Raw genomic sequence first — 14,538 nt, 5'->3', positions numbered from 1 at the left:
AAGGGTGAGATAAAGCCATCTTGGTCAGTGGTAGTAGCAGTATCGTCCCCGTCCCCCCAAAAGCATGTAGAGTTACATCTATGCTGGTGTAATGTGTATGGGTTGCTCGTGCGTAAGTTGCCGCCTCTCCAGGCTTTGTTGCCTTGCTAAACCTTTCAGTCTGGGCAGCCCTTCACTTCGTGGCTGCCTCAGTCGCTAGCAGAATCCGTCAGTGGGCGTTTCTTAAATCTTTTCCAACATAAATGTTGTTTGACACCCAGTCTCCTCCTACTCTCTCTGCGTGGAAGTCTTCTGCGCAGGGTGGGCGTGGGTAGCGGAGGACCCGTGCTCTCCCCGCTGGTGTCCGGTGAAGAGTCCTGGAGCCCTCTCGCCGATTCCCCCATCAGCCCCTCTATATCCCTGGTGTTACACTGATTTGCTTCCCCATCTGCGGAGCTGCCTCTCTCCCTGCTGGGCCCTTCTCCAGCATCATTTGAGAGCCTTCCCTCCGCCTCTAGCTCCGATGTCAGTTCCCTGACATCCGGCACCCAGAAAGGCCCCTTCTAACTTGCTCATTGCCCTCCTTTAGGACGTATTTCAGTTCCAATCGACCTGAAGAAACTGGATGAATTTGATCCATTTGCTGTTCCCACTATAAGGTATGAATGATCCAGCTTTGGGCATATGGAAAATTGAAGCGCAACACACACTTGTCTCTTGGAGTGCAGAGCTGCAGCAGCAGTCACTATGTAGTCTGGTGATAGCCACTGTGGTGGCTTCCACATACTGTTGGACTACAACTCCCATCAGCCCCAGCCATCTTGGCCAACAGTTAGGAATGATGGCCATTGTAGTCTAACAGCATCTGGAAGACACCATATCAGCTGCTCTTCATGTGCTTAGACCCTTAGGTCACTGGACTAGGAGGATTACAGCATCTTGCGTTAACAGAGGCATAGCTTTTTTTAACCGAGGGGAGGAAACTCCTGTTTCTTACTCTTAATTTCCTTTAACCCTCATATCTCTGCAGCCACAACACAACATTCTCCATTACTTATTTACTGTTGACCAGCAGCCTCGTGACCTTCATTGGTTGGGAATTCTAAGAAACAAAAAATAAATACCGTATTTTTTGCTCTATAAGACTCACTTTTTCCCTCCTAAAAAGTAAGGGGAAATGTGTGTGCGTCTTATGGAGCGAATGCAGGCTGCGCAGCTATCCCAGAAGCCAGAACAGCAAGAGGGATTGCTGCTTTCGCTGTGCAGCGATCCCTCTTGTTCTGGCTTCTGAGATTCAGAATATTTTTTTTTTCTTGTTTTCCTCCTCCAAAAACTAGGTGCGTCTTATGGTCTGGTGCGTCTTGTAGAGCAAAAAATACAGTAGGTGGTGTTTTGAAATCGGTAGTTGCAATCACTGAAGTTTTGAAAGGTTCAGTCCACCACCTTGCTTCAAAATGGTAGCCAGTTACGTCCAAACATAAAGGAAAACCTGCCCCTGCTGCTTGATCTCTAGAACCATCATGCAGGATTTGTTTACAGTATTGTATGAAGTGTCAAAATGCATAGCGAACAAACAACTTTCCAAAAACTGTAATACAGTGGTACCTCGCAAGACGAATGCCTCGCAAGACAAAAAACGCGCAAGACGAGAGAGTTTTCCGTTTTTTGAGTCGTTCCGCAAGACGAATTTCCCTATGGGCTTGCTTCACAAGACGAAACGTCTTGCGAGTTCTTGCGAGTTTGTTTCCTTTTTCTTAAAGCCGCTAAGCCGTTAATAGCCGCTAAGCCGTTAATAGCCGCTAATAGCCGCGCTTCGCAAGACGAAGAAACCGCAAGACGAAGAGACTCGCGGAACGGATTAATTTCGTCTTGCGAGGCACCACTGTAGATGAGATTTATTAATAAGGTCTGCCTCAGTTTTGGCATAGCCCAGAGCTGGGGAACCTGTGGCCGTCCAGGTGTTGTTGGACTCCAACTCCCATCAACCCCCGCCAGCTGATAGTCAGGGATGATGGGAGATGTAGTCCAACAACATACAGAGGATTCCCCGACGTTGCCTGATCGTATGCATCAGTGGGTTTAGGAGTGCTAAACTGCATAGGACCAAGCTGTTGAAAGAGTTCCACCTTGTAATACAGAAGGTGGATTTGAGGAGAGAATGTTCCTAGAAGAGTGGCACTGTGGGTTAAACCACAGAGCCTAGAGCTTGCCAATCAGAAGGTCGGCGGTTCAAATCCCCACAATGGGGTGAGCTCCCATTGTTCAGTTCCAGCTCCTGCCAACCTAGCAGTTCGAAATCACGTCGAAATGCAAGTAGATAAATAGGTACCGCTCCGGTGGGAAGGTAAACGGCGTTTCTGTGTGCTGCTCTGGTTCGCCAGAAGTGGCTTAGTCATGCTGGTCACATGACCTGGAAGCTGTATGCCGGCTCCCTCGGCCAATAAAGCAAGATGAGCTCCGCAACCCCAGAGTCAGCCACGACTGGACCTCATGGTCAGGGGTCCCTTTACCTTTACCTTTTTACCAGGTTTTGTGGGGTTCCTGATGTTTCTGTTTTGTTTTAGCCGCCTCTGTCATGAGCTGGACACAGTTAGCAACGACGAGGGGGATGCAAAAGAAAATGACGGGGAGCCCGAAAACTCTCGGCGAAGCAGAGGTTCGTGGAAGGCACCGTAAGACCTTGTGAAATCTTCACCCACTTTCGAACATGAGATTGTAATAAGGCAATAGTAAAACATATACAGTGGAACCTCGGTTGTTGAACATAATCTGTTCAGAAGACTTCTGAAACGTTCGACAACCAAGGTGCAAAGAGCTGTCGGTATTTCAATGTTGAAAATGGAAAAACATCCCACAGAAGCCGTTCGACTTCCGAGGTGTGTTTGAAAACAGAAGCAATTAACGTATTTTTCCATCTATAAGACCCCCCCATATATAAGATGTCCCCTATTTTTGGGCAACAACCAATCACCAGTCCACCCTTGGCACTTGTTGTTGTTGTTTAGTCGTTTAGTCGTGTCCGACTCTTCGTGACCCCATGGACCAGAGCACGCCAGGCACTTCTGTCCTCCACTGCCTCCCGCAGTTTGATCAAACTCATGCTAGTAGCTTCAAGGACACCATCCAACCATCTCATTCTCTGTCGTCCCCTTCTCCTTGTGCCCTCCATCTTTCCCAACATCAGGGTCTTTTCCAGGGAGTCTTCTCTTCTCATGAGGTGGCCAAAGTATTGGAGCCTCAGCTTCACGATCTGTCCTTCCAGTGAGCGCTCAGGGCTGATTTCCTTCCGAATGGAGAGGTTTGATCTTCTTGCAGTCCATGGGACTCTCAAGAGTCTCCTCCAGCACCATAATTCAAAAGCATCAATTCTTCGGCGATCAGCCTTCTTTATGGTCCAGCTCTCACTTCCATACATCACTACTGGGAAAACCATGGCTTTTACTATACGGACCTTTGTAGGCAAGGTGATGTCTCTGCTTTTTAAGATGTTGTCTAGGTTTGCCATCGCCTTTCTCCCAAGGAGCAGGCGTCTTTTAATTTCGTGACTGCTGTCACCATCTGCACTGATCATGGAGCCCAAGAAAGTAAAATCTCTCACTGCCTCCATTTCTTCCCCATCTATTTGCCAGGAGGTGATGGGCCCAGTGGCCATGATCTTCGTTTTTTTGATGTTGAGCTTCAGACCATATTTTGCGCTCTCCTCTTTCACCCTCATTAAAAGGTTCTTTAATTCCTCTTCACTTTCTGCCATCAAGGTTGTGTCATCTGCATATCTGAGGCTGTTGATATTTCTTCCGGCAATCTTAATTCCGGCTTGGGATTCATCCAGCCCAGCCTTTCGCATGATGAATTCTGCATATAAGTTAAATAAGCAGGGAGACAATATACAGCCTTGCCGTACTCCTTTCCCAATTTGGAACCAATCAGTTGTTCCATATCCAGTTCTAACTGTAGCTTCTTGTCCCACATAGAGATTTCTCAGGAGACAGATGAGGTGATCAGGCACTCCCATTTCTTTAAGAACTTGCCATAGTTTGCTGTGGTCGACACAGTCAAAGGCTTTTGCATAGTCAATGAAGCAGAAGTAGATGTCTTTCTGGAACTCTCTAGCTTTCTCCATAATCCAGCGCATGTTTGCAGTTTGGTCTCTGGTTCCTCTGCCTCTTCTAAATCCAGCTTGCACTTCTGGGAGTTCTCGGTCCACATACTGCTTGAGCCTTCCTTGTAGAATTTTAAGCATAACCTTGCTAGCATGTGAAATGAGTGAAATTGTGTGGTAGTTGGAGCATTCTTTGGCACTGCCTTTCTTTGGGATTGGGATGTAGACTGATCTTCTCCAATCCTCTTGCTGGCATATTGAGTGTAGCACCTTAACAGCATCATCTTTTAAAATTTTAAACAGTTCAGCTGGAATACCATCACTTCCACTGGCCTTGTTATTTGCAGTGCTTTCTAAGGCCCATTTGACTTCACTCTCCAGGATGTCTGGCTCAAGGTCAGCAACCACACTACCTGGGGTGTACGAGACATCCATATCTTTCTGGTATAATTCCTCTGTGTATTCTTGCCACCTCTTCTTGATGTCTTCTGCTTCAGTTAGATCTTTACCACTTTTGTCCTTTATTATGGTAATCTTTGTACGAAATGTTCCTTTCATATTTCCGATTTTCTTGAACAGATCTCTGGTTCTTCCCATTCTGTTGCTTTCCTCTATTTCTTTGCATTGCTCGTTTAAGAAGGCCTTCTTGTCTCTCCTTGCTATTCTTTGGAAGTCTGCATTCAATTTCCTGTATCTTTCACTATCTCCCTCGCATTTTGCTTGCCTTCTCTCCCCCGCTATTTGTAAGGCCTCGTTGGACAGCCACTTTGCTTTCTTGCATTTCTTTTTCATTGGGATGGTTTTAGTTGCTGCCTCCTGTATAATGTTGCGAGCCTCCACCCATAGTTCTTCAGGCACTCTGTCCAGCAAATCTAAATCCTTAAACCTGTTCCTCACTTCCACTGTGTATTCATAAGGGATTTGGTTTAGATTGTATCTTACCTGTCCAGTGGTTTTTCCTACTTTCTTCAGTTTAAGCTTGAATTTTGCTATAAGGAGCTGATGATCTGAGCCACAGTCAGCTCCAGGTCTTGTTTTTGCTGACTGTATAGAGCTTCTCCATCTTTGGCTGCAGAGAATATAATCAATATGATTTCGATGTTGCCCATCTGGGGATGTCCATGTGTAGAGTCGTCTCTTGTGTTGTTGGAAAAGCGTGTTTGCGATGACCAGTTTGTTCTCTTGACAGAACTCTATTAGCCTTTGCCCTGCTTCGTTTTGATCTCCAAGGCCAAACTTGCCTGTTGTTCCTTTTATCTCTTGATTCCCTACTTTAGCATTCAAATCCCCTATAATGAGCAGAACATCCTTCTTTGGTGTCACTTCTATAAGGTCTTGTAAGTCTTCATAGAATTGGTCAATTTCAGTTTCTTCAGCACCAGTAGTTGGTGCATAAACTTGGATTACTGTGATGTTAAAAGGTCTGCCTTGGATTCGTATCGAGATCATTCTATCATTTTTGAGACTGCATCCCAGTACAGCTTTCGCCACTCTTTTGTTGACTATGAGGGCCACTCCATTTCTCTTACGGGTTTCTTGCCCACAGTAGTAGATATGATAGTCATCCGAACTGAATTCGCCCATTCCCGTCCATTTTAGCTCACTGATGCCCAGGATGTCAATATTTATTCTTGCCATCTCATTTTTGACCACATCCAACTTACCAGGTTCATGGTTCTTACATTCCAGGTTCCTATGCAATATTTTTCTTTACAGCATTGGACTTTCCTTTCGCTTCCATGCATATCCACAACTGAGCGTCCTTTCGGCACTATCCGTGTATAAAACACCCCCTAATTTTTGACATTATTTGGGGGGGGGGACCTAGTCTTATACACAAAAAAATACGGTACTTCTGGGTTTTCAGTGTTCGGGTTCTGAAACATTCGGCTTTCAAGACGCTCAAAAAATGAGGTTCCGCTGTATAATCACAACAACATGGCAATTTTTAGAAGTTTTAGTATGGTTTTTTAAATTGTTTTTAAAAATGTTTTAAGTACAGTCGTACCTTGGTTGACGAATGCCTTGCGAATCGAACGTTTTGGCTCCCGAGCGCCAAGTGTTCCAGTTTGCGAACGTTCTTTGGAACCCGAACGTCTGGCTTGGCTTTCGCAGCTTCCTGCAGCCAATCGGAAGCCGTGCCTTGGTTTCCAAACGTTTAGGAAGTCAAATGGACTTCCAGAATGGATTCTGTTCTACTTCCGAGGTACGACTGTACTGTATGTTTTTTGATTTTTTTATACCGTACTGACTTAACATTTTTCTGTTTGCTGCCTTGGACTTGGGAGAAAAGGCAGGATCCAATATTGTGCTATGTTTCTTCAGTGCAAGCGTTTTCACTTGCCAGAAAGGACAATTTCTCTCTCTCCCCCCATAAAATGTTCCAGAGTTCTGCCAAACCACCACCCACTGAGCCACCGAGGAGGCGATGGGGGGGGGATCCATCACACAAACTGATGGGACCCGTTGGTTGAATCTCACCTATAAAGAAATAATAATAATAATAATAATAATAATAATAATAATAATAATAATAATAATAATTGAGTGAAATCCGCACCATGGCAATCATTCCGTAAGCGCAAAGATTTCTGCTTGCATGTGGAATGTTCTCCCCCTCTCCTCCCCCCGCACAACCCCTAAATCTGTTTTAGGGGTTCCCCCAGTGCTTCAGAGTAAATTTGGGAACGGGGGGAGTCCTGTTGCACAAATGTAATGTATGTTATCCAAAAGGAACAAAAGATACACAGCAGTCATTGAGTTCTTACATAGGCCTGTAACAGGCTTGGCCTCAGAGTTACATGTACACGCATTCAGGGCCAAACCCTGACACGTGCGTATTTATAGCCTGTTTGGCTAGAACAGGGGTCAGCAAACCTTTCCGGCAGGGGGCCAGTCCACTGTCCCTCAGACCTTGTGGGGGCCCAGACTTTATTGGGGGGGGGGAATGATGCAAGAGCAAAACGAGCTCCAGTGGCTGCTTACCTGTGTCTTGCGAGTGGCAGGGGCTGGCAGCGGTGGAGGTACGCCAGAGAGGGGCTGCTTAAAATGGCGGCCACTCGAGCGCTGCTGGCACCAACAAAGCCCAACCCCCTTCCTCCTCTAGGTAGGGTGGGGAGAAGCCAGGAGGGGGGAGGAAGGAAGGAGGCGCCGCTGTTGCCGCTGTCTGAGGGCGAGGGAAAGAACACGCATGCTGGTGATCCATGCAGTGATTCCCGGACCGTCCATGGGCCGGATCCAGAAGGCAATTGGGCCTTATCCAGCCCACGGCCCTTAGTTTGCTGACCCATGGGCTAGAACAGAGGTCGGCAACCTAAGGCCCATAAGCCGGATCCAGCCCATGAGCCTCCTGGAACCGGCCCATGGCCAGTTCCATGGATCGGCGGTTGGATTCCGTGGTGTGGTTTTTTGCGGCACGGGCGCCATTTTTTATTTTTTTTTTTTTTGCCAACATTTTCTCCCCTCTTCCTCACCATGGCAGAACCTCCTCCCTCCTCTATCCCTCCTTCTTGTGCAGCAAATCGCTGGCCAATCGCCTGCAAAGTTTTGAGGCCCCGGCCAACGGGCGAGCGGCGGCTGCACATGGCCAAGAGGAGGAAGGGGGCTGGGCTGGCTGAGTGCATTTTCAGCAGCCCCTTGTTGGAGCAAGCTGTTTGCCACTGCAGCTTATGCCGCCGCCGCCAGTGCCGCTGCTGGCGGCGGCAGAGAAGGAACAATCAGCCCAAAAGCAGCCCTTTTAGGTTGCTCATTCCTCCTCCGTTGCCACCGTTAGCCTCTGCCTCTTGGCAGCACCCTAGGTAGGCAGGGGGACGGGACGGGAAGGGCTGGGGGAGAGAGAAGCCCCCTCTGCCATATGCCCACCAGGAGGTTTGTGATGCGGTGAACTGGCCCGCCCCCCAAAAAGCTTGACGACCCCTGGGCTAGAATGTGAGATTAGGAGACTGACGTTTTAACGCTGATCAGAGCACATGGAGGGTGGCAGGGGGAAATGGGAACAAATCTCACCCTGCCTTGCTGTACCTTCCAGAGCTCTGCAGATTTGAGTCTTCTTTTCTCCCAGCTGGCTCAGAGCAGGCTGGGGGAAAGTTATTAAAATATCTCCATCTAGTGGAGAAAGCTGATCTGTGTCCCTTACCTTCAGGGACAGATGAGATACAGTGGTACCTCGCAAGACGAAAAGAATCCGTTCTGTGATTCTCTTCGTCTAGCGGTTTTTTTCGTCTTGCGAAGCAAGCCCATTGAAGGATTAGCGCTATTAGAGGCTTTTAGAGGCTTTTAGCGGCTTATCTGCTGATAGGATCAGCTGGTAAGCGGCTTAGCGCTATTAGAGGCTTTTAGCGGCTTATCTGCTGATCGGATGAGCTGATAAGCGGCTTAGCGGCTTAGAAAAAGGGGGGGAGCAGGAACTCGCAACACATTGTCGTCTTGCGAAGCAAGCCCATAGGAGATTCGTTTTGCGAAGTACCTCCAAAACGGAAAACTCTTTCGTCTAGCGAGTTTTCCGTCTTGCGAGGTATTCGTCTTGCGGGGCACCACTGTACAGGCTGTGTATACACCACACATTTAAAGCACACGCATGCACCTCAGCAACCGATTCTGTGGACTGTACTTTGTTAAGGGTGCTAGGAATTCTAGCTCCCTGCAGGGTAAACAACAGTTTGCAGGATTATTCAGTGTGTGCTTTAGATGGATGCTGTGTATGCAGCCACATGCTCCTGCTGTTTTTCTGTTGTAAAAGGGCATAGGGAACCTGAGACTCTCCTGCGGTTGTTGGATTACATCTCCTATAATCCCTGAGCATTGGCAGTGCCAACCTAGGGCTCAGGGGAGTCGGAATCCAATAATATCTGGAGGCTGTGAGTTACGATTATTAAGTTTAGCATGGAAAGTGAACAGCTTGACAACATACTTTGTTGTATGTCTTCTGTTTATAGATTACAAGAAAACCAGCCTGGCTCCATATGTGAAAGTCTTTGAGCAGTTCCTGGAGGAAATGGAAAAATCTCACAAAAAGGAACGTCTCAAGGCTAGCGGTAAGGGCTTGAGTCAGAATGAGAGGGTTGGCTTGTGCTCCCTGTGCTTTCCCCAAACGTTTGTGTGGCGTTTGTACGGAGCCCCCAGTCGTCTCAGGGACTATTGACCCGTACACCACTAATCCGCTGCCACCAACCCGGTCTTCCCCGGTAAATCACTTAGTCTCAGTCAGGTTCTCAAGTTAACAAAGAAGAGTGTAGTTTATTGCAGACACAAACAAATTTTAGCTGCATTCCAAATGTTGTTACTCTTTACCTTCTTAGTCTTATTTTATCCTGTCTTTATCTCTTCTGCCTCCTCTCACACAAGAACCCACTGCACTAACTTTCTCTCTATTTCCAACTGCCTGCCAACTGCTTTTCCAACTGCCTTTCCCAACCAACCAACCCACTAAAACCAACCAACAACCCACTCCCAAACCTTGGGCAAAGCCCGTTTATAAACAGGTAGGCTCCGCCTCCGGCTTTCCTATTGGTCTACATTTTAACCCTTTCTCTCTCCCTTGTACAAACATTTTCAAACCAACGGGCAAACACCAGTTTGTTACCCTTGTATGCAGTCAGTTTTACTGTGGACCTATAAACACGCTTTAGAAGGTTGTTTGTTTTTTTCAGAACACCCTTCACTTTGTGCATCCTTCACTTTGAAATTTGCTTTGGTTATTCTTGTATGTCTTGATTTTGGGGTTTTGCTTATTTTGCTCTGTGACAGAGGCTATGTACACACCATACATTTAAAGCGCATACACACACACACACCCCCAGGAATCCTGGGACCTGTAGATTGCCCCTCACAGAGCTACAATTCCCAGCACCCTTAACAAACCACAGACCCCAGGATTCTTTGGGAGGGTGCTTTAAACATATGGCATTACACAGCCTTAGGCTGAAGGCAGAACCACAGATAAGAAATGTGGGTCTGCCGCCCAAAACAGCTGCCCTAGCTTTCTCATTAAAAAGGTAAAGGGACCCCTGACCATTAGGTCCAGTTGTGACCGACTCTGGGGTTGCGGCGCTCATCTCGCTTTACTGGCTGAGGGAGCCGGCGTTTGTCCACAGACAGCTTCTGGGTCATGTAGCCAGCATGACTAAGCCGCTTCTTGCGAACCAGAGCAGCGCATGGAAACGCCGTTTACCTTCCCGCCGGAGTGGTACCTATTTATCTACTTGCACTTTGACGTGATTTCGAACTGCTAGGTTGGCAGGAGCAGGGACCAAGCAACGAGAGCTCACCCCGTTGCGGGCATTCGAACCGCCGACCTTCTGATCGGCAAGTCCTAGGCTCTGTGGTTTAACCCACAGCGCCACCCGCGTCCCAACTTCCTCATTTCAACCCCCCTAACATGGTACAACTTCCACTGGTGTTGTTACACTGGGCTTCTCTGTTTTACGTAACTGGCTGCTTCTAGTGGAGGTCAGGGAAACACAGCATAGTGATGTCCAGATGGCAGGGAACATTGTATTACATGCTGCAGAGCAGGGAACTCGACACCGGGCTATTTTGAGTAACAATGCTGTTTCGTTTGCTTTGTTTAAGGGCCCCTCCAGACATGCCTTTTATAGCGTTGCCCGTACTATTTATACTGATCCTCAAAAAAGCCCCAGAAACAATGCCATCATTGTGTCAGTTTTCCAGTTTATGTCCCTCATCATCCCTGTTCTTTTTTAAACTTGCTGCTGCAAAAAATCCAGCAATATTCAAAACTCTGGAACCGTTGTGCAAAGACACCCTGGTGTGGATGTTCATTCTGCAGATATTCCACTTTCGGGGGGGTGGGGGGGTGATCAATGATATGTTCCTCAACTTGGTGCCTTTTTCCTGCAGCCACCTAAGAGTTCTGTAACTTTAAAAATAAATAAATTGGACATGCCTTTTGTAAGTTGTTTTAAACTATTTTTAATATTGTATTCTAATTTTTCAACCTGCCCTGGAGCCTTAGGGTGAAGGGCAGAATAATAGCTATTGTTATTAATTTGTTACAGAACATGTTAGATAATACCTTCAAACTATGCCTTACCGGTACATTTTCTCTTTTTAGATATGCAAATGGATTTCTGAAGTTTTTTTGACATTCGGTGTGCAGTAATGAGGACCCTTTCATGCAGCCAGACAGCTGTGTTCATCTGCAGTGGGACGTATTTTTAGCTGCCTTGTTAGGTTCTTGCAGCAGCCAACCACTTTCATTTACAGAAGCAGACCAAAGTAATAATAATCACCCCTATCCAAGGGTTGGTGATTAGAATAGAATTAGGAGCTCACAGTCTTGTAGGTGCCAGCAGCAGAATACAGAGCCCATGTGGCTAAAGGACCTGATGTAAACTACCCACATGATTAAAATGTAAACATTCAGCAGTAGTGTTGAAATTCCGCATGAGGTGGGAGCCTACTCAACATAATGTGTCTTTCACTGGTAGCAGATAAAAGAAGAGTTTAAATCACATACTAGCAGAAAAATGGTGTGGTGTTTAAACTTCAAAGAACAGGAAATTCTGGATGGTACTTTGAAGGAGAGGGAGCCTGGTTTGATTCGGTTACCAAGAATCAGATGTTCAGGACTCGGCAGAAAACATTGTGGCACATTTATGGCAAAAGAGGCAACAGACAATGTGCTAAGCAGCCCTGATTACCTCATCAACCTCTATTTTCCAGTATAGTTCTTGTTGGTTTTGTCCCCTGCCCCCATTTTTTAATGCAGAAAGTTCAGTATGCATTTGCTTTTGAGTAGGATGCCTCTTAGATTAACGGTCCTGAGTTAATGAATGTAAGCTAGGTATTTTCTGTAAATATCTGGGCAGCTTTTCATTCTCAAGAGTTTGCATTTTGCCCCCAAGAGAGGCACTAGAACAGACCTGCTCTGCTTGTGAGCCACCCAGCTAAATGCCACTTGCAGTTCATGTATTAAGGCAGCAGTGCCTAATTCTCAGCCCAATCTGCCGCCAAGCCTTTTTTTCTGCCCCCCTCCTGCTGCCAAAGTCTCTGCTGATTTCTATTAGCAGCAAAAGCTAAGTCGATGCAACCCAGAGATTCTGCCAGAGCTATACAAACTTTTGGCCACCCCCACTGAAACACAGCATAATCCTTGCCATGGCTACTTGGAAGTATGCCCTATTGAATTCAGTGGTTTTTGCTCCCAGGTAAGTGTCATTAGGTTTGCAGCCTAAATCAGTCTCTGAGTTGCAGGTATTATAATAAAGCAGCGTAAGGCCTTAATGGTGCTCCAAAATGAATTTTTGTGACAAAGTATAGGGCGGAAGTCAGGAGAGGGTTACAGGAAGTGTGCATAATAGCCATGTGTGCATTGCCCACCTCTGCAGTACCCAAAAAGCCGGCTGAGCAGCTTGGCTCCATGTATTTTATAGGCTGGTGTACATTAATGTATGCAACATCTATGCTGTAACCAGCAGTGCCTTCCCCACTTTCCTGTTGTTGTTATCTTTCTTTTAATTCTGTACAGGCTAAATGTTAAGACTGTTTTATTTTATCACCTTAGAAGGAATTTGCTCATGTTGTCCTTTTTTGTTTTCTTTATATTTAAAGCTCCGTTGTCCTAAAAACTTTACATTTTCATAAATAAATTTGTCAAAAGAGGCACAAAAGTTGTGAGCTTGCATACAGTCTGAAAGGAGGAGAGAACCTACTCTCTTCCAGTTTACATGCGTTTCCTCAAATGGTTGCATAGACACAAGGGTTTGCGTCCAGATGTCCTGCCCATTGAGCAATCACCCTGATTTGTTTGAAGAAAGTTTGTGCAGAGGTTAGAGGACATTGGCTTCTTATTGAGCATCAGTTCTGATTTGTCTGCATGGAGAGCCACACCGTACATTAAAAGCATATTTAACACATGACTAGTTCCCCCCACATGGAGTCACAATTCTCAGCCCCCTTAACACAGTGCCCTAGATTCTTTGGAGGGTGCCATGTGCTTCAAATGTGTGCTGTGGAATCTTTGTCAAGCAATTCTTATCCCATAAAGGTAAAGGAACCCCTGACAGTTAAGTCCAGTCGCGAACAACTCTGGGGTTGCGGCACTGATCTCGCTTTACAGGCCAAGGGAGCCGGCGTTTGTCCGCTCCGCAGACAGTTTTTCCGGGTCATGTGGCCAGCATGATGTAAGCCGCTTCTGGCGCAACAGAACACTTGACACCAGAGCAGTGCACGGAAACGGCGTTTACCTTTCTGCCGGAGTAGTACCTATTTATCTAATTGCACTTTGATGTGCTTTTGAACTGCTAGGTTGGCAGGAGCTGGGACCGAGCAACGGGAGCTCACCCCATTGTGGGTATTTGAACCACCAACCTTTTGATTGGCAAGCCCAAGGCTCAGTGGTTTAGACCAGTGTTTTTCAACCACTGTTCCGCGGCACACTAGTGTGCCGCGAGATGTTACCTGGTGTGCCGTGGGAAAAATTGAAAGATTCGAAAGATTTAAAAAAATAAAAAATGTCAAATTTTTGCCCACTAGGCGGGCGCCGGACTGTGTCCACCCTATTTTCCATCTGTCCTGGGTGGGGATCAGATCGGATGGGATCGGATGAGAGCGGACAGGCGGTCCGCTCTCATCCGATTCCCCATAGAGAGCAGCGGGGCTCTGACATCTCCCTCTCCGCACACAGTGGTGGTGTGCCTCGTGATTTTTTTCATGAAACAAGTGTGCCTTTGCCCAAAAAAGGTTGAAAAACACTGGTTTAGACCACAGCGCCACCTGCGTCCCTCTTATCCCATACTTCCTGGCATATTTTCCTACCATGTTCCTTACCACAAAAAAAAATACTTGGAGTGGGGTGGGCAGAAGCAGGTTGATGGGACAAGATTATCAGATCCACTCTACTTATGTTACCTGAATTTTCTGGTATGAGACTGAATTCTACCCACAAAACAGCAACAGCCTGGAAGTCCCCAGGGGGCTTCCACACCAGGCAGTTAGTATGGAATTTCCTCACTTGGGTTTCAGTCCCAACCCTGGCTGCTGCCCAACAGTACTTAATGGAGTGGCAAGGCCACTGTTAAGTTGTGGGTGAACATATCAGACGACACAGCGATTCTTCAAACAGCTCTTGTTTATTCAGAGGCCAGAACAGAACATAACTGAAGGGTTCAGTCAGCCTGCATATATAGAGCTCCGGTACAAAGTTACTGTAGCAACTTTCTAAAACTATCCAATCACTGAAGGTCACTTTCGATCCTTCATTTGCATAACTACAGTATCCCCCTGCTGGCCCAGGGTGAGAACTTCAGTACATAACAGCCACCACCTCATGTGCAGCCCTGCTAAGTCAGCACAGAAGGGGAGAACAAGCAGCCTGAAGCTGAGGCAGCAACTCGGCCCAAAGAATGCCCCACATCAGGGCTTTTTGCCAGCAGCACTTCTACCTGCACATTTGTGCGGAAATGCTGATGGGAGGGACACTTGCATCCCTCCACAAGCAG

At 46.8% G+C, this 14,538-nt stretch overlaps 1 protein-coding gene across 3 annotated transcripts in view; it reads left to right on the top strand.

The window, feature by feature from the left end:
* The window catches only part of PRIM1 (DNA primase subunit 1), a 113,490-nt gene extending 101,938 nt beyond the window's left edge, over nt 1-11,552 (top strand). For all 3 annotated transcript variants that reach the window (XM_082205929.1, XM_082205930.1, XM_082205931.1), the window contains 4 exons: nt 569-638; nt 2,544-2,635; nt 9,013-9,111; nt 11,151-11,552. In XM_082205929.1, coding sequence (XP_082062055.1) covers nt 569-638; nt 2,544-2,635; nt 9,013-9,111; nt 11,151-11,170 — 281 coding nt within the window. In that variant the 3' untranslated portion in view covers nt 11,171-11,552. The remainder of the gene's footprint in view (nt 1-568; nt 639-2,543; nt 2,636-9,012; nt 9,112-11,150) is intronic.
* Nucleotides 11,553-14,538: the final 2,986 nt, after the last annotated feature.

The sequence above is a fragment of the Podarcis vaucheri genome, assembly GCF_965113315.1.
Source record: "Podarcis vaucheri genome assembly, chromosome: 2".
In the NCBI taxonomy this organism is placed as follows: Eukaryota; Metazoa; Chordata; class Lepidosauria; order Squamata; family Lacertidae; genus Podarcis; species Podarcis vaucheri.
This window is presented reverse-complemented; position numbering and strand designations above follow the sequence as displayed.